At 40.6% G+C, this 19974-nt stretch overlaps 1 protein-coding gene across 1 annotated transcript in view; it reads left to right on the top strand.

Annotated features, from left to right (window-relative positions):
• The window catches only part of esama (endothelial cell adhesion molecule a), a 53416-nt gene extending 34777 nt beyond the window's left edge, over positions 1 to 18639 (top strand). The window contains exons 2-7 of the mRNA XM_040012312.1: positions 12532 to 12683; positions 15182 to 15374; positions 15479 to 15634; positions 15986 to 16108; positions 16994 to 17129; positions 17605 to 18639. Of these exons, the coding sequence (XP_039868246.1) occupies positions 12532 to 12683; positions 15182 to 15374; positions 15479 to 15634; positions 15986 to 16108; positions 16994 to 17129; positions 17605 to 18142 (1298 nt within the window). The 3' untranslated portion in view covers positions 18143 to 18639. The remainder of the gene's footprint in view (positions 1 to 12531; positions 12684 to 15181; positions 15375 to 15478; positions 15635 to 15985; positions 16109 to 16993; positions 17130 to 17604) is intronic.
• Positions 18640 to 19974: the final 1335 nt, after the last annotated feature.

The raw sequence follows: 19974 nt of genomic DNA, 5'->3' as shown, positions 1-19974 counted from the left end.
GTTGACAGTTGCTGGTTTGTGTATCTGTCACATGAATAAAAGCAAAGTTCCTTCAGTTCTGATGTAGAATCGAACCGAATTGATCAAACGCAGTGTGTGAATATGGTGTAAATCCACTGGATAAATGATGATAGAGTAAAACGTAAGGGTTCCAGATGTAAAAGCAGAAACCGGATCACTAGAATTCTTTTATGCAAATGACCAGTAACATCTGATGACATTTAGCTGGTATAATGGTTATCATGTTGACATCAGGGTAAGTGTGCTGGCATACATACACAGTACAGCTGAGACCCTTCATACACATTTAGCTGATGTGTCAAGCGTGAACAGCAACAACTTATGGTCAAAGCATCAGGACATTTTCTGATGCAGGTATCCAAAACAACCTGCAGGCCAGTATTTAGACATCTGTTAAACAACAGGTACAGCTACTACTCTGCTTTTTTACTATTGGCCTAATTAGAGACAATGGTGAATTGGTAAATAGATAAATAAATTTAAATTTATAGATGATTTTGATTGACATTTGAATTTAAATTCTTTACATTTTGCATAAATATGAAAGTATTATGCTTGTATTAGGGAATTCTTTTGGCAGACTGACATACTGCCATTAGGAGAGATATGACTTGTTACAACCAGCTTCTGATTAATTTTCCATTAGCCACCAGAAGGATTGTTTATCAAACAAAATCATATCAGAAGGGAAACATGTAAGGGCACATCTGATTGGCTAAAAGTTGCTGGTGATGAAAATGTTATCCGTACCCAAACTTGAGAAGCATGTCTACCATCTCCACTGCTGCCAAGTTACAACGAGCACTCACTTCTTCCAGATGTTAATTGGTTCGGCTCTCAAGGACAATGTGCAAGGACGGCGGAAGAACATATCAGCTGTGTCTCTTTGTAATTAGCAGTCAGCCCACAGGCTGAATAAGCATTCACTTTGCATCCCCAGATGTGTTTGTAGCTCTTTAGCAGACTGGAAGAGACCGGGATAATGGATACGTATTTTTGGTAGGTTGAAGGCATAAACATAAACCCTCCCGGCCTTCCGCTATCTCTGTTCTACCAATTAAGCAGCTGCCTTTGTCCTGCTCTCTTCTGTCACTCTCAGGGCATCCAGCTTTTGAGTGGCAGTTTGGTAGTTTGGCGGTTGAAAGAAGGAGACGACACATTCCTCTCTGCAGCAGTCCTAACATTGTGTTTCTCCTTTAATTATCCTGTGAGGAATGGCAGTCTCGCAGTTATCAGAAGATGAGCTCTGCCCCAGACTTTGGCCCTGAGCCCGTTGTGTGAATGAGAAGTTCTGTGTGTGTGTGTGTGTGTGTGTGTGTGTGTGTGTGTGTGTGTGTGTGTGTGTGTGTGTGTGTGTGTGCGTGCCTGTTTAGATGTATTTGTGGGGACCAAAAATTGGAAGTTTACTATACTTGTGGGGAACAACAGCTTTATAGCCGTTATAGGGCCCAAAATCCTGATCGCTGCAAGTTTAAAGGCATTTTTGTGACTCATAATGTGGTTTTAGTGTCAGGATTACAATTAGGTTTTGGTTTAGGGTTAGGCATTCATTTTTGATGGCTAGGGTGAGCGGCTAAGGAAAGTACTATGTCAATCAGATGTCCCCACAAGAATTTGAATGTGTGTGTGTGTGTGTGTGTGTGTGTGTGTGTGTGTGTGTGTGTGTGTGTGTGTGTGTGTGTGTGTGTGTGTGTTAAAACTTGGACTTCTATTTTTATGAGGACTCGATGGGCTGTGGAGGGAGAATCAGAAAAAAAGTTCTGGATTATTTCTGCATATGTGTGGAGATTACAGCAAAATGATAGTTTGGGAAAGAGAGAACATTTTTGCTATGAATAACCTTAGACTTTGATTGATGGATTTTTTCAGATGTTTTGAGGATACTGGACATCTTCACCTTGATTAAAAAAAACTCTCAGCTTGAAGTTAGTTTTCAGTTTCTTCCTTAAATTTCCTCTTAATTTATGTTATAAGATTAAATAAGATGCTTGGACAGTGCCACTGTTTCTGTCTTTCTTCTCATCTCATCTCATATCAATTATTCATGGTGCTTTTGTTCTTTTTGTCCGTAAATGTGCTGTTAATGTTGCACAGACTGTGGATCTCAGTGGAACTAGCCAGACTATATTTGTGGATGGTGGAAAAAAACACATCTTTCTGTCTTGCTGAGCATACTGTACCACATCTTCAGAGCTAAAACTGTTCAGTCAGTATCTGTAATTACCGTGGTATGATGTCAAAGCATTATTTCAAGTTTAAAAGCACTGGGAATACTGATACAATAGTTGTCTACTGGTTTGTTGCAAGCCTTGTGAATTAGTGAGTTATTGCTGTCTTCTATAGCATTTCTTCATGGCCAGGTACAGTGCACACTGCCCAGTTCTGCTTTTTTGATTTTCTTTTCTTAAAGGACCAAAAAAATCTGCAACTATCAAATATTAATACACTGGATAAGATAAGATAAGATAAGATAAGATAACCTTTATTAGTCCCACACGTGGGAAATTTGTTTTGTCACAGCAGGAAGTGGACAGTGCAAAAGTTATGAGGCAAAATTAGAATAATAAGAATAAATACAGTACACAACTGTACAGATAGAATAAAATACTATATACAGTAGAATAAAATAAAATAAATATACAATAAGATAAAAATAGAATACAAATACAAATACTATATACAACTGAGTAAAAATACAACGATGACAGAAAGGATTATTGCACTTAGTATTATTGTATATGTATGGATGTGTGTGCTTGATCAGTTAAAGTCTTTATTATGGAGTCTGACAGCAGTGGGGAGGAAAGACCTGCGAAATCTCTCCGTCCCACACCGTGGGTGCCGCAGTCTCCCACTGAAGGAGCTGCTCAGTGCTGTCACAGTCTGCTGCATGGGGTGGGAGATGTTGTCCAACAGGGATGACAGCTTAGCCGCCGTTCTCCTGTCACTCACCACCTCCACTGGGTCCAGAGGGCATCCTAGAACAGAGCTGGCCCTTCGGATCACCCTGTTCAGTCTCTTCCTGTCCCCAGCAGAGATGCTGCCGCCCCAGCAGACCACGCCATAAAAGATAGCAGAAGCCACAACAGAGTCATAGAAGGTCTTCAGGAGTGGGCCCTCCACTCCAAACGACCTGAGTCTCCGCAGCAGGTACAGCCTGCTCTGCCCTTTCCTGTAGAGGGCGTCTGAGTTATGAGTCCAGTCCAGTCTATTGTTCAGATGAACACCAAGGTACCTGTAGCTGTCCACAGCCTCTATGTCCATACCTTGGATGTTCAGTGGTTGCAGTGGAGAATGCTTGTGCCTGCGGAAGTCTACCACCAGTTCCTTGGTTTTACTGGCGTTGATCTGGAGGTAGTTCAGCTGGCACCAGTCCACAAAGTCTTGGGTCAGTCCTCTGTACTCCTTGTCGTCCCCATCAGTGATGAGGCCGACTATTGCAGAGTCATCAGAGAACTTCTGCAGGAAGCACTGGGTGGAATTGTGGGAGAAGTCTGCAGTGTAGATGGTGAAGAGGAACGGAGCCAGAACCGTTCCCTGTGGGGCCCCCGTACTGCAGACGACCCTGTCCGACACACAGCCCTGAGTCCTCACATACTGTGGTCGGTCGGTGAGGTAGTCCAGGATCCAGGTAGTGAGGTGATGGTCCACTCCAGAGTTCACCAGCTTGTCCTTTAGAACCGTGGGAAGAATGGTGTTGAAGGCACTGGAGAAATCAAAGAACATGATTCTCACAGTGCTCCCAGCGGTCTCCAGGTGAGCGAGGGAACGATGTAGGAGGTGAATGACGGCATCATCCGCTCCAATGCCAGGCTGGTAGGCAAACTGAAGTGGGTCCAGTGATGAGCTTATTAGGCGCCGAAGCTGAGCCAGGACCAACCGCTCCAGGGTCTTCATCAGGTGGGATGTCAGAGCCACCGGCCTGTAGCTGTTGAGGTCCTTGGGGCGTGAAGTCTTTGGCACTGGTACAACACAGGATAAGCCAAAGTCTTGTAGTAGACGTTAGTGGTATTGTTATGTGTCAAGTGTGAACAGCAACAACTTATGGTCAAAGCATCAGGACATTTTCTGATGCAGGTATCCAAAACAACCTGCAGTCCAGTATTTAGACATCTGTTAAACAACAGGTACTAAGATGAACTTGGGGACTTTCTCAAATGTGAATGCAGCAATTCTGCAGGTTTTTGTCCGCTGGGGTTTTTTTTGTTTTGTTTTGTTTTTCGTGTTTTGGTTTTATTCATTTTATCAGGCAAGGCAAACATGAAGGAGTTTCACAGGATGACCTTTGGTCATCAGGACCCAGACCATCTGGTTCTGTTGATCTTTAAGAGTTTTCCTCCTACTTTATAGATACAGGAACCACCAATCCAGCCTCAGATCTACAGAAAGTGGTCCAAGCCTTATCAGGGGAGGTTTATCTCCATGAGAAAGAACACGTCATTGCATCTCCACCCATCCTCCAGAGACAGGGTTCAGTGGCAGTGGTGCTCCATGGAGACATCATTGCCACACTGTCATCTTCATCCAAGATCATGTGCTCTTTCTTCTTATTCTCAAATCTCTTAAATTAGCTATTTCTCCAAGTTAGACATTAAGAGATGTATTTGATGGTAATATTGCAACAGAGACATCACTTATGTTTGACACCATATCTTTTTTATTCTGTAGCTCACTTGCTTTAACATTTTAACCAAAGCAGCTGATAAGATGCTGACAGGAAGCAAACGACCCGCTCCACCCATCTTTTCAGCATGAAATACGTTAGTTAAGGTCATCCTCATCAAAGCATGGTTTCCGCTTTATCTACACTGAGGTCTGCTGAAGTAAACAGGGATCAGTCCGAAGGGTTTCCTGTAATTATCCAATTAGCACACACAGGAACTTGAGCATAGCACAGTATTTTCATCAAAGCAACAACTCTGGCTCTGAGATTACATTGTAATCTAAATTAGTGACTCCTGTTCTGCTTTTGAGTTTTCAAAAGTAGAATGGGAGGCCTCTCAGCTCCCAGTTTGGATTGTAGAACACTTTGGTATACAGAGTTCATAGTTCACTCAACAAAGCAAAGGGTCATCAGCAGAGATGGGCAGTAACGCGGTACTGTAATCCGATTACTTTTTTCAAGTAACAACTAAAGTAAGGAATTACTATTGCAAAAAAGGTCTCATGACAATGACGTAAGCGAGTGCGACGTTCGTGGCAACTCCTGGACAATCCTGAACAATGGATAATATAACGGGTGCGGCAGAGAGTATGAGCATGCAGCGTTTAAAGCATGGAAGTACTGACCTTACTTTGAGTTTGATTCCGTAAAAAGTGACAAAAAATATTAGCGTACGCTGTTCCCTGCATGGGAGGAAAACTTCGCTTTACAGCGAAAAAAACCCTAAACTTCCGAGCAAGCACCGAGTGCGCTACCACGGAATGGGAAATTCACAGACAAACTCGCGGATTCTTCCACTGACCGCTGCAGCTCACCTGCACCAGGGCAAGCATCTGCCTGCTATACAGGTGAAAATAGAGCAACAGGACCGCTGAGTCTTTTATTTATTTATTTATTTATTTATTGCTGTGGTTCACTTGCATTTATTTGAAAGACTGCGTGTGAACACAAAAAAAAAAATTATTTTATGTGCTGGAATGTGCAGAAAATAGGTTTAAATGTTAAACAAATTTCTTCTAGTCAGAATGTTGCATATAATTTAATTTTTGCTTGATGCATAAAGTTAAAAGATTAAAACTAATAAAACAAGTTTTAAAAAGAGACTTTTCCATTTGATTACATTTTGTATGATGGATTCTGCAGAAAAAGTAGAATTGGGCTGCAAGATCTATTTCTTTATCACCTCTTCAGGTTGTAAATCGTGTTTTTAAAAAGTAACTAAATAACTAAGTAATTAATTACTTTTGAAAATAAGTAATCAGTAAAGTAACGGGATTACTTTTGGGGGGAAGTAATCAGTAACTAATTTTTTCAAGTAACTTGACCTACACTGGTCACCAGTCAAACCCAGGTCCCTGTTTTCTGGCCATGTGGTTACCTGCTCACCCACTGAGCTAAACTGGCACCCAGTAGCTTCACTTTCATTTCATTTGTCCAAGTGACATTTTTCTGGAAGTCTCATTGTTTGCAGACCTTCTCCCATGTTCTTCTTAGAGAAGAGTCTCTCCCCTAACTAGCAACTCTAACAACCCAGACGTTCTAGTTTTGTCTTCTTCTTGTTATTCTGAAATTAGGTTTCTGTAGTGGTATCAAATCAAATCAAATCAAATCAAATCACTTTTATTGTCACATCACATGTGCAGGCACACTGGCACAGCACATGCGAGTGAAATTCTTGTGTGCGAGCCCCACAGGCAACAGAGATGTGCCAAACACAACAACACAAACGAGCAAAATACAAGAATGGCCAACCTGAAACTAATAAATATATGTACAATATATAATAGTGTATGCATTTCTGGATGTGTATACTAAATATTTTCCTACGTGTGTGTGTGTGTGTACACATTTTTACAAATTAAATAGTAAAAAAAAAAAAAAAAAAAACAATAATAATAATAATAATAATAATAATAATAATAATAAAATATATAAAATATACAGAGTTGAATATGTGCAAAACAAGTGGCATTTATATACAGTGTGGAGTGCATAATGTTAAAGTTCCAGTAGTGACTGTGAGGTGTCTATGACGTGTTCAGCAGTCTGATGGCCTGATGGAAAAAGCTGTCTCTCAGTCTGCTGGTACGGGACCGGATGCTGCAGAACCTCCTTCCTGATGGAAGCAGTCTGAACAGTTTATGGCTGGGGTGACTGGAGTCCTTGATGATCCTCCCCGCTTTCCTCAGGCAGCGCTTCCTGTAGATGTCTTGGAGGGAGGGAAGCTCACCTCCAATTATCCGTTCAGAGCACCGCACTACTCGCTGGAGAGCTTTGCAGTTGTAGGCGGTGCTGTTGCCATACCAGGTGGTGATGCATCCAGTGAGGATGCTCTCAATGGCACAGTGATAGAAGGTCCTGAGGATGCGGGGGCTCATGCCGAATCTTTTCAGTCTCCTGAGAAAGAAGAGGCGCTGCTGCGCCTTCTTCACTGTTTTGTTTGTGTGTACTGACCACGTAAGATCCTCAGCCAGATGTACTCCAAGGAACCGGAAGCTGCTCACTCTCTCCACAGCAGTGCCGTTGATGGTGATGGGGGTGTGTACTTCTCTGCACCTCCGGAAGTCCACTATCAACTCCTTTGTCTTTGCGACGTTGAGGGTGAGATGGTTGTCTTGACACCAGTGGGTCAGGGCGCTGACCTCCTCCCTGTAAGCCGTCTCATCACCGTTGGTGATAAGACCCACCACTGTAGTGTCGTCCGCAAACTTCACAATGATGTTGGAGCTGTTAGTGGCTGTGCAGTCGTAGGTGTAGAGTGAGTACAGGAGAGGGCTCAGTACACACCCCTGTGGAGCACCAGTGTTCAGTGTGATGGGGGATGAGGTGATGCTGCCCAGTCTGACCACCTGGCGTCTGTCAGACAGGAAGCTAAGGATCCAGCTGCAGAGGGAGCTGCTCAGTCCTAGATCCTGCAGTTTCCTGTCCAGCTTCGAGGGAACGATGGTATTGAATGCTGAGCTGTAATCTACAAACAGCATCCTCACATACGTGTCTCTCTTCTCCAGGTGTGACAGGGCAGTGTGTAGTGTCAGGGCTATGGCATCATCAGTGGACCTGTTGTGGCGGTATGCAAACTGTAGAGGGTCCAGTGAGTCGGGTAGTGCAGAGCAGATGAAGTCCCTGACCAGCTTCTCGAAGCATTTGCTTACGATGGGGGTCAGGGCTACAGGTCGCCAGTCGTTCAATGAGGAGATGGTGGAGGATTTGGGTACAGGGACGATGGTGGCCATTTTGAAGCAGGCTGGGACTACAGACATAGAGAGGGAAAGGTTGAAGATGTGCGTGAACACTCCAGCCAGCTGAGCCGCGCATGACCTGAGGACGCGGCCGGGAATCCCGTCCGGACCAAGAATGGTTGGAAGGACATTTTGCACAGTTCACTATTCTTGATAGTTTTTACCCTTTCAGTGTGGTTATCCCCAGCTTTGCAAGTACTGCAGAACTATAGCACTTATTACACTGGGGGACAACAGTGTAACTCCCACTTTTTTCCCAATTCAAATCTACCCTGTAATTAAGTCTGTCAACTCCATATCCAGCTTCCAAAGTGGTATCTCTACATATAGTGAAGAAACTGTTACTTTGAAAGAGAGAGATGAATAAAAGCTTCTCCAGCTAACCATAAAACACCTTGTTATATCAGACTTAGTGAAATAGCCCTATTAGATCCAGCGAGACCTATCCAGTCCTCATTACGCCCTTCAGTGAACTCGCTCCCATCTGCCCTGCCATCAGTCACCAAGGAATATTTAAAAGTAATTGTCACGAAGCGAGCAGAATAGATTTCATACCTGCCACAGAGGGAAAGATTATGCCTCACTGACCACTTTAAGAGTAAATCTCAGTGGCCTTGTTCATTTCTCTATTTTTTCTGCCAAGTTTTTTTTTCTATACATGTTTCATCTTTTTTTTCAATGTAGTATGCTCTCATTGGAATCAGGAAGGATTTCTGTCAGAAAATCTTCTTAAAGCAGCACTTGGCAAGATTTTGATGGGGGAAAAAATGCCCATGTGATCAGACTAAATCATGAAGCGCAGCTCATCCACACTAATGAGGAGCTGAAAATTTGGCCTGTTTTCCCCCACTGAAATGTTTGTGTCTGGGTTATCCCTGTTGGGAAGTCTTGTATTCCAGAGTCTTACCGCAAAGATTTGAAAGGATTCCAGCTAGGTGTTTTCCCAAACTTCTTGGCTTAAAAAGTGAACTTATCCATTGCTGGAGTTTCTAATTTGTGTCAAATAGAACAATTTCTGCATGGGCACACTATTCTCTGATCTAGTTTTACATCTATTCTAAATATAAACATTTCAAGATCTCTTTTTGCTGTTTTAGCTTTAGTAAAATCGTCTTCATCCCAGAGAGTCTCCGTTTCTCTTCCTTCCCTTCATCCAATCTGTGAGACATGCAGCAGCCTCTCATTGGGCTCCCTTTAAGCTTATAGCAATCATCAGAGAGCCACTCCACAGTGACTCATTGCATTTATATTTAAGCCTCTTTCTGTCATCTCTACATGTCCACTGATCCAACCATCCATCAGTCAGCACCTCTACAAACAACAGGCCTATCTCACTGCTGCACCAAATCTTCTTATGGCCTAAAGAGCCATTGACACAATGGATCTCTGCTTCTCCTTGTTTTCTCCTTTCACCGTTTTTAGCAGCATTTATTCTTACGCTAACCTTCCACATCTTCCCTTATTTAGTCTATCTTATGGCTTCACTAGTGTGATTCTTTGTTAGAAGCAATGTTCCCAAAGGAGCATAGCCCACACATTCTCTCATCACTGTCACTTATCTACTCCATCTCCACAGTGACTGAGAAACTGATACCTACACCTCCTCTCTATAGAGATCTCTTTACATGGTGCATTGTTGCCATTCACGTTTCACCTGTATAATTTAGAGCTGGAGAAGCAATAAAGCACAAGAGATGTTCATTAGTCCAACAAGTCCAAATCCAACAAGATATTTTGCCAAATCTGTGATGCTTTAAATTGAGCTTTAAATGCTATAAATCAGAATAATTCAGCTTATAATGGGTTTCAACTGTGTAAATTTCTATAGCTTTTGGCCACAGGGGGGCGCTCCTTGCTCAGTGCCAGAGACTGTCTGTTGAAAATAGAAAAGCTAAATACTGTAATGAAATAAGCAACTCTGTGTCCACTACAGAAACAAACCTGGTTGGCTTTATTTTGTTTTTATCATCAGCAGTCTAGTTGCATTAAAAGTCTGTGTTTCAGTTCTCAAATATTTTTTGAGAAACAATTCAAAATTCAAATGAATTTTCTGAGAATTCATTTGATTGTGCAGTTGCAATAATGGCAGTTATTGATTAACAGTAGTTCTAATTAAACATTTGACATCCACAACATCATAGTGCTGTTTTTTAATATTATCTGTTTGTTAGTTTTGTGTTTCTGTTGCTCCAGAGTAGCCATAATGCAGTTAATTGACCTTAAAAAAGCCCAGATATTCAGTACATCATTGCACAATGCTGTATAAAAAACCTACAATCAATATTTTTTTCTGATTCAAACTATTTCAATTGTTAGGACTTTAATAACTACAAGTCACGTGCCTTGACCTCCACCCCTCTGCTTTGAATATTTAGCCACCACAGAAATAGTGAGTTGTTTCAGGTTTGCTTGGGAAGCCTCTTGTTGATTGGACTTGATTACATCACTTCCTTTACATGTAAATAGTTTTGTTGCGGTAACAACTGTGGCATCTAAATAATGGTACTAATTAGCAGGAAGGTACTGCTGTGCAGTGAAGAAAGCTAATCCATAATGCATGACTTTTATTCGTGTATAAACAGCTTGTTTCAAATGTCTTTTTGAAACTATAATGTGGGGCATGAAGAATGTTTGTCCTGTCAATTTTTATAATGTGCCTACGCCTTTCAAATTTCAACATAAACAACTGCTGATGTGATTTGTTGCTATATAAATAAAACTGAATTGAATTGAACATGCCATGGTTCTAATCAATACACACAAACATACAGTGCACTTTAGACTTGGCAGCCATGTTCCAGGTGCTCGTGTCCTCGTGACAATTCACAACAGCCTCATGGCAATTTATATTATAAGGTAAAGCCCCTACAATCACTCTGTGCCCTGTGAGCAAGCACTTGGTGACAGTGGGAAGGAAAATCTCCTTTTTAACAGGAAAGACCTCGGATACAACCAGGCTCAAGGAGGGACAGCCATCCATTGAGTTAAGTCATGGGCAAGGGGAAAGAGAAGAGAAGAGAGTTCCCAGTTATTAAATACAATAGTGTTGTATAAACACACAGAGAGTGGAAAGAGATGTGTGAAGAAGAAACGTAAAGCGCCCTCAGCAGCCTAACTTTTGCAGCATAAATAAGGGAAGGTTCAGACTCAGCTGATACAGTCCTAACTAAAAGCTTTATCAAAAAGGAAGGTTTTAAGTGTATTTCAAAATTAGAGTGCACATATGCTCTTCATCTAAACTGGGAGCTAGTTCCACAGGAGAGCGGCCTGATAGCCAATGAAGAGCAGCTAATATGGGAAAAGTCCACTTAGTACTCTTGATTCAAACCACTCCAGTACAATTCCTTTAATACTAACAGTGTGTTTAAATCGCTGTAGTAAAATACTGTGGTCAACAGTATCAAATGGACAAGCACTGAGATGCTTGTCCATTTGATACCTTTTGACCACTGTCAAAAAGTCATGCTCCAGTGTGTGTGTGTGTGTGTGTGTGTGTGTGTGTGTGTGTTAATTTATATTGGGTTCACATACTTTCTGCATTTCTCTGTTATGGGTCCCTGAGAAAAAAAGGTGAGATATGTGGTTTCTGTTGACTAATTCCATGATTCAAACCACCCTCATTTTGTAGGAGAGACTGACATTCCCCTGAGAAAACCTTTGAATACAGTAAACACAAATTATGCACAGTCGGTGACTGGGGTTTATAGCCTCTGTCATTTATTTGTCATATTTATCAACTACTTAAATGAACACTTTAACTAATAAAAACGTGTCACATATAAATATGTAAGCGAAAACCTTGTTTTTTTCTGATTTGGTCGTGTGTGCTGCAGATGTGTTTTGGCTCTCTGCTGCCTCTCTGTGGTCTTAAATAAACATTACATTTCACTGTGATAGTGCTCTCTCTATTCAGCTTGATTTCATTATCACTATTGCGTTAAATCCAGATAAAGCACAAGTTCATCTGTGATAACATCTGTGGTAATGTAACATTATAAACTGTGTAAGAAGAGCCGCATGCATATAAAATCATGGATACGGTTTTAATAATGTCCTTGAAGCAAACTTTTTTCTTCAATGGCAATTATTAAAAAGAAGCTAAGCAGATCCTCATTAATCTTATAATATCATTCTGCTTATAACCTTTTTATTATAAAAAATATGACATCAAACATGAAACAGGCATGAGAAACAAAGAACAATCCAAACAGGTTTCCTGCTGCACCTTCAACTGTACAGGTAATGATTCAGAGTCAGAATTCAATTCAATTGAATCACAACATTAAGGCAGTTTATACCGTAGGATAAACCCTGCAGTATTACATAGAACATTCTAGCAACTGGAGCAAGCACTTGGTGACAGTGGGAAGAAAAAAAACCTCTTTTAATAGGAAGAAGCCTCTGCTCTGGGAGGGACGGCTTCTTCTTCTACCACGTCTGGTTGGCTGTGAGGGGGGCAGACAAAAGACACACTGTCTGAGAGACAGAGATTAACAATAGAAATTAATATAGAGATTACAATTATTGATTACATGTACAGTGGTGTATAAAAGTAATAAAAAACTGTGATTTTTACAGTGTGTTTTTTCCCTTTCTTCCTTCATCCAGGCATATGGGCCAACTTTTTAATACCCCTGAAAAATGGAGAAGTGATCGAGGGTCAGTATGTGGAGCTGCAGGCCCGGTACACTGGCGGCAACCCAAATTCCAAGAGTATCGCCTGGAACTTTTTGATGCCTAACACCAGCCAGATGAAGATGGTAAGGAAACAATTACACTTAGGTCTAATATATATCAAGACAAGACAAGAAAAGACTTAAAGGTTTCTAATACTACTGTGCTGTGCAGATAGATGATCCAAAAGTAGGATCACAATCAAATAGATTTAGGGGACGAAAGAGAACTCAGGAAGGGAAAGGATACAGGGTTTTTTTTAGTATTTCCCTTATTGTCTCACCTTACTTTACTCTTTACAGGAAGAAACATTCATTAAATGTAAAAACATTTTCACTGATAAAAGAACAAAACTTAACTGCAATCTATTCAGAGTCGTATGTGTTTAGACAAGATAAAGTGAGCAATTCCCCTCTGACAAATTGTTCAATTCTATTGTATTTTATTTATACAGCACCAAATCACAACAACAGTCACCTCAAGTCACTTTATAGTGTAAGGTAGATCCTACAATAATAGAGAGGAAAAACCCAACAATCATATGACCCCCTATGAGCAAGCACTTTGGCAACAGTGGGAAGTAAAAACTCAGTTTTAAAAGGTAGAAAAGCCAAATGGCTGCTCTCTGGGAAACCTGCGGCAGAACCAGGCTCAGGGAGGGGCGGGGCCATCTGCTGCGACCAGTTGGGGTGAGAGAAGGAAGACAGGACAAAAGACATGCTATGGAGACAGAGATTATTAACTAGAAATAATATGTATATAAACACATAGTGAGCGAGAAAGGTGACTGTAGAAGAAATACTCAGTGCATCATGGGAATCCTCCAGCAGCCTCAGCATAACTCAGGGTCACCTGATCACGCCCTAACTATACTACTTTAGCAAGAAGGAAACTCTGAATCCTAATTTTAAAAGTAGAGATAGTGTCTGTCTCCCCAATCCAAATCTGGTTCCACAGAAGAGGGGCCTGAAAACTGAAGGCTCTTCCTCCCATTCTACTTTTAAATGCACTAGGAACAACAAGTAAGCCTACAGTCTGAGAGCAAAGTGCTCTAATGGGGTGGTATGGTACTAATTATGTAAGTAACTAAAATTTGACAAAGTGATATTTTTTCCAAACTGCTAATATATGTTTCCTATGCATAATATAATAATAATTGACAAGAACCTATTGTGCCTTTTCCAGCTCTTGGTTTTGTTTTTGAATGCTATTAGAGTTGCTTGGCATCATTTGTAGTTGAAAGTAATCATAAATACCAATGCATGAGTTCTTGGTGCAGCCCCTCAGTTCATCTTCTCTCTTAAACAGACAGTTTTTGCTCCTCACCGTTCTTACCTTTAAGGTAACAGGCGATGATGCTTTTAGATCACTGTGGAGTGATTTTGGCCCACTCTTCTTTGCAGAATGGTTTAATTCTTTCACATTGGAGGGCTTTTGAGAATAAACGGTCTGTTTAAGGTCTTGCCAAAGCATCTCAATCAGATTTAAGTCCGGTCTTTGACTATTTTGATCACTCCAAAACCTTCATTTTGTCTTTTGCTGCTATGTTCTGGATCACTTTCCTGGTGCATAACTCAAATGTAATTGAACTTCAGAATACAAGCTGATGGCAGGAGATTTTCCTTCAGGATTCTCTGGTATAAAGCAGAATTCAAGGTTCCATCAGTTACAGCAAGTGATCAAGGTCCAGACCATCAGATGACTAGATTACTCAAAGAAAACAGATTTTAATCTAAGAACATCTTTACCTTTTACTGTAAATGATGCATCTGCCTTGAACCGTTCTATTTATACTGTATTTCAGCCCCTTCCACTGCAGAGATACATATGCTGGAACTAGGTTTTATATCAGGCTTCTTTTGTTGTGTTTTGTTTTTTATTGTACAAGAGCCATATTCGTTAGAATGTAGTATTTATCTAACAATACAGACCTGCATAATTTGTGTTAATTAAATTGCAGAGAATGAGAGCTGAGAATTTATAGATCAGGTTCAAGAACATTAATATTACTGTTTAATTTGGCCTTATAGGTGGAAATGTGAAGGTTAGATTTTATTTTATTCACAACTGAACATAGAAAACATGTCCAATGTTTAAACTGAGAACATACCTTTTTAAAGTGTGGGCTGTGAGTCCGCCGTGCACTGTTTACCTCACCTGCCGATATGCGTCATGTGTAGTTGCATTGGAGGAGGCTGTAAAACTTTGTGTAGAGTCCAGTAAAGGTTGATGAGTCAGTGAAGCTAACTTCTGTCCAATGTCAGTGATACTAAGGTGAGTTGTTGAAGATGTCCTGAACTTTCCTCTGTAAGCACTGCTGATTTTACCAGTGTTAGTGAAACTTTCTTTTCTTTAAAGTCTTGCACTTGGACATTTAGCAAATAAATCTCTGGAAATGTTTTGGATAAATACAAAGTCCATTACATCCCTGACCTGGATGTCAGTGACACAGGTCAGTGATATCTGTTATGCACAACTACTTCTTCGTGTGCTTTCTTTTATGTACTAAAAGACCCCAAAAAAAACCCTTTTTTTAATCTTCTTTTTGTTTCATGTGACGCTTGCTTTCTGTCCTTCTGTCCAGATCATCTCCTACACCGACAACGAGGTGAAGGTGTTTGACGGACAGTTTAAGGGCCGTGTCGGATTCCTACATCAGATGCCATCATCAGATGTGTCGTTCTACATCAACAACACCCGGGAGTCCGATTCGGGAAGCTACATCTTTCAGATTGTTAATGATGGTATTACTGAAACGGTTACCCTGGATGTGAAAGGTAAGAGAAATTCACCCGTTGCACAGCTGTACTTCTCAGATTCACTGTGAAACAGTAAAACAGAAAGTCTTGTAATAAAACATTACATAATCCTCTCCCCTCAGTCCCTCCTTCTGTTCCGAAGTGCTCTATGACAGGGAAGCCAGAGGTAAAAGGAAATGTTACTCTGATCTGCATGTCCAGCTCTGGGAAACCTATTCCTTTGTACAAGTGGAAGAAAACCAGCCCCACCTCTGAGGTCTTCTTCTCACCCATGCTCAGTGAGTGCACAGCGAAAAAACAAAGAGTCATTGTTTGCTATAAATGTGAATTATTGATAGAAAAAACAGCCTGCACACCGTCTTTTGGGATTGTCACTTAGCACATCTTTGAGAACTGTTATTGAATGGCCACTGACAACCCATTCTTGCTCGTAAGGAAGCATCTGATTAATAGCATCTTTACTTTTCAGTATGAAGCACTCGCTCTTGTTTTGTTTGAAGAGTAGATCTGTCAAATCATCGCGTGTATTTGTAGACTAATTTTGTGTTGTTGTGTGTGTGCATATAAATGTGAAATAATGTGTCTTCATGTGTGTTTGACTGTCTTTTCCATGTAAACTGCTGTTTTAGATGAGAAGACTGGCACTCTGAAGCTGAACAACCTGAGCAGCAACATGTCGGGGAAATACGTGTGCACAGCCAGCAACACGGTGGCAGAAAAGACCTGCGCAATCGACCTGCACATTACCAACTGTACGCAGCAAGTGTAACCCTGGTTATGGTTTATTAATAAAAATAAGTGATGAAAAATAGTAATGGACCACACATTCAGATACACTATTATCAAGCATGAACAGCGAGCATCGATGTAATTAATGATTCCATTCACGCGTCTCAATTATTTCTGTTGGACACGATCATATCCTACTAATTTCTTATGACTGCTGACACGTCATAAGAAAACTAAATGAATATGCAGCGAACTTTCTTACATATATATTAAAATATTACAAATATACAATAATTTAGCAAAAGTATCATTATAAACCCCTATCACTCATGACTTACACAGATTCAAAGTAAAAAACAAACCCTGTTTAACGTTGCTAGCATAAGTCTGTGACATTTTACATTGTAACCATTAGCTTAGCTGACTTTTCTATTCAGCAGCTAAGAAAATTATACTTTTGTCAAAGTTGGCTGAATTTGTCTTACTTTAACATGAGTCTGGACAGTCAACCATGCCCAACACAACCTAGCGTCCTGGGAATATATAATGTTGCAGAAGCCTGAAAACAATGGACAGAGGTAAATTAGTGATCAACATCTCAGCATTATTGTAGTGTCTTTACATTACAATATAAAGCGCCTTGAGGCAACAGCTGTTGTGATTTGTCCCTATATAAATGAAACTGAATTGTAGCTTAAAACTGATTTGCTAGGCCACAACACAACTGGTCACCTGATTAGTCCATCTCTATGTCAAACAGAAAGGACATCTTTACATGACTCAAATATAAAACATTAATCTGCTTTTCTAGCCAGTGCTGTACAAGTACTATTGATTCTACACGAAATGAGGTAATAAAAGTGTTTTTAAATTCTTTGAGATAGTAATTGTATGTTCTTCAATTCCAGCCAATAAAGTGGGGGTGATTGTTGGTGCCACAGTTGGCTCAGTGGCTGGCTTCATCTTCCTCCTTTTTGTGTGCCTCGCTTTTGTCTTCGTGATAAGGAGAAGAAACAACGAGGATGACTTGGCCAATGAAATCAAGTGAGTCAATGTGGCTTAAATGCAAGCAGAATTTTATCATTTAAAATTCGTAACAGCATCTCAGCTGGCCAGCAGATCTGAACCAGGACCCTTTTGTCACAGTGCTAAACAGTGTCAGTTCAGGCAAGTCATAAGTAGCAGCGTTGGTAGATGAAGTTCTTGTTGCTGCTGCTTTGAATCAAATTCATTTTAGTCCTTTGCAGATGACCCAGGTTTTACTTTTGACATGTACCAATTGCACAGGAATGCACATTTTGATCTTGCACATTTCTCAAACTAAAGTGATTCTATCACACCTGTTTAAGAAGCCTGTTTTTCAGATTTAATTTTCATATCCTGTGATAGCAGAAACAAATTACCATAGTTTCAAGATTTAATGAAGTACTCCATTTCAGTGTTACTGTGAACTAATTATGCATTTCTAAAAGTAATCTACACGTCACAAATAAGTAATCCTGCACCTCGATGTCTACAGGGAGGATGCTCAGGCTCCCAAGCGTGTGTCATGGGCTAAGAGCGGCATGGGTTCTGACATCATCTCCAAGAATGGCACCCTGTCCTCCATCGCCTCCAGCCCACACCACAAAGAGTCCTCCCATCACCACAACAACCACCACCACCACCTGCAGCAGTATCCACAGCGCCCCCCCTCAGACACTGCATCCATCATCACCGCCACAGGCAGCAATGCCGGCTATAGACCGTCCCGCCACCAAGGGGCCTCCACTCCCACCCATTACAGCTACAACAACAACACCACCCTGCCACGTGAACAGCCGTTGTCCCCCGAGGCCGGCAGCAATGGCGGTTCCATGCCCAGACCCGAGCGCTACACCCAGTTGCCTCAGGCACAGGCGCTGCCGCAAACGTACAACCAGCCTCGGCTGCAGCTCCAGACCGCTCCCTCCCCGCCACCACTACCCACCTCCACCATCATGGCCTCCAACATCACCCGAATGGGAGGAGTGCCCATTATGGTTCCTGCACAGAACCAGGCCGGATCTCTAGTCTAGCATGAGCTAAGGGAATACTCTCACAAAGGATCAATTGCTGATTTTTCAAAGGGACTTTAATATTTAGCAAAGAATTCAAAATGAAAAGGTCATTTACTGATGCCAACAAGCTCTCAGACACACTGTTTACTTCCTTTAAGAATACTTACTTAGAGTTCTTTTGTACTCTGTATGCACTGTACACATTTGAAACTATGTATAGATATGATTTTCATACATTTGTCCAGTATCATCTTTTCTACTTTATGGATTTTAATGTTTTCATTTTTCATATTTAGATTTTTAAATGTAATTTCTTCCAAACTGTTTTCCTCCTCCTCCTCCATTGTCTTTATTTAGAGAAACTACCTGAAGGACTCATAGGTCATTACTGTTTAAGAAGGAGAATGTTGCTCATAAACACTGGGTTTAATCTATGTATTATTAACTCTATTTCAGCACCAGACATCAAAAGACAACATAATGTGTTGTGTGATAAAGTTTGCCCTTGCAAAGTATCCTAATCCTTTTTTTTGGCTTTGCTTCTGTTGGGTTTTCAACTTGCTTTCAAAATGCTTTTAAACTCACTTCTTTAAATACAGATGAGCAAAAGCTTCTGATAATACTGAGCTCTGTTTAGGACTGCAGAACAGTAAATTTGCTTATATTTTTGACTAGTACTAATAACCAGTGTTGGGGAAGTTACTTTGAAAAGGTAATTAATTATAGTTACTAGTTACTTCTTCAAAAAAGTAACTGTTAGTAACTGAGTTACAATATTCTAAAAGTAATTAATTACTTGAAAAGTAACTATTGCGTTACTTTATAAAAATGTTTAACCCTCTGGGGTCCAGGGTATAATTGGCCATTTTAACCACTTCTGATTTGACCTCTACATTTCACCTTTAAAAACTGTTTACTTGTTTGGTATCATCGTTTTCAGCACAACCTCACGTGTCTGAATTTCCAGTTATGTTTTCATTTTGACATACTATATTAACACAATTGATCTAAAATCAAACAAAAAACATAAAATCAGAGTAGAAAAGGTTGTATTTTTTTTACTGTAACAACCACAAACATGTTTAATGAATTATATTTCATAACTTTAAATGCAAATATAAATTGTCAATTTTAAAATCCTATGCACAAGTTTTGCAAACAACGTTATTTGCATCCATTTACCTTTTACCTTGATTTTTTAAATAACCATTTCAAACTATTTACAGAACAATCAGCTGTTCTGCATTCAATAAAATGCCACACAAATTATTTGTGCCACTCCAAAAAAATAATTTCTGTCCACTATAAAGGAGAACATCACAGCCTGATACCTGCAGGTCTGACAGCAGCAGGCCTATCACTCCTGTTTCTACCTGGAGACAGCAGTCGCCTCATTGTTCTGACACACAACACAAAACTATCCACAACACTACACACTAACTACACACTCCAAACACGCTAAACGTCACAAATCTCGCACATCTCAAAACTCGCTCTCTCTCTTTTTCTGCTTTCTCTCTCTCTCGCCGTCACTCCTAAAACTTCCCGTTTTTTGGGGTTTTTTTACTCTTCCTCAGTCAAACAGCAGCACTCATGTGATTGTTTTGCCCCCTTAGCCCCAGGTGTTGTGCTAGACAGTGATCATGATTACCGTCCGCGGGAGCGCGCGCAGCTACTTAACGCTGTAATGTCCACATTACTTACAGCTACTTCCATGCAACTGATATAAGATGCAGTAAGCTGAACACAGCTTCAATCGTCTGTTTGTTGAAAAATAGTAACGGAGCGCATTTTCTTGTTAGTAACTGTAACGGCGTTGTAACGATAGGAATAGTAATTAGTTAGATTAC

The sequence above is a fragment of the Simochromis diagramma genome, unplaced genomic scaffold, assembly GCF_900408965.1.
Source record: "Simochromis diagramma unplaced genomic scaffold, fSimDia1.1 OVJJ01000123.1, whole genome shotgun sequence".
In the NCBI taxonomy this organism is placed as follows: domain Eukaryota; kingdom Metazoa; phylum Chordata; class Actinopteri; order Cichliformes; family Cichlidae; genus Simochromis; species Simochromis diagramma.
This window is presented reverse-complemented; position numbering and strand designations above follow the sequence as displayed.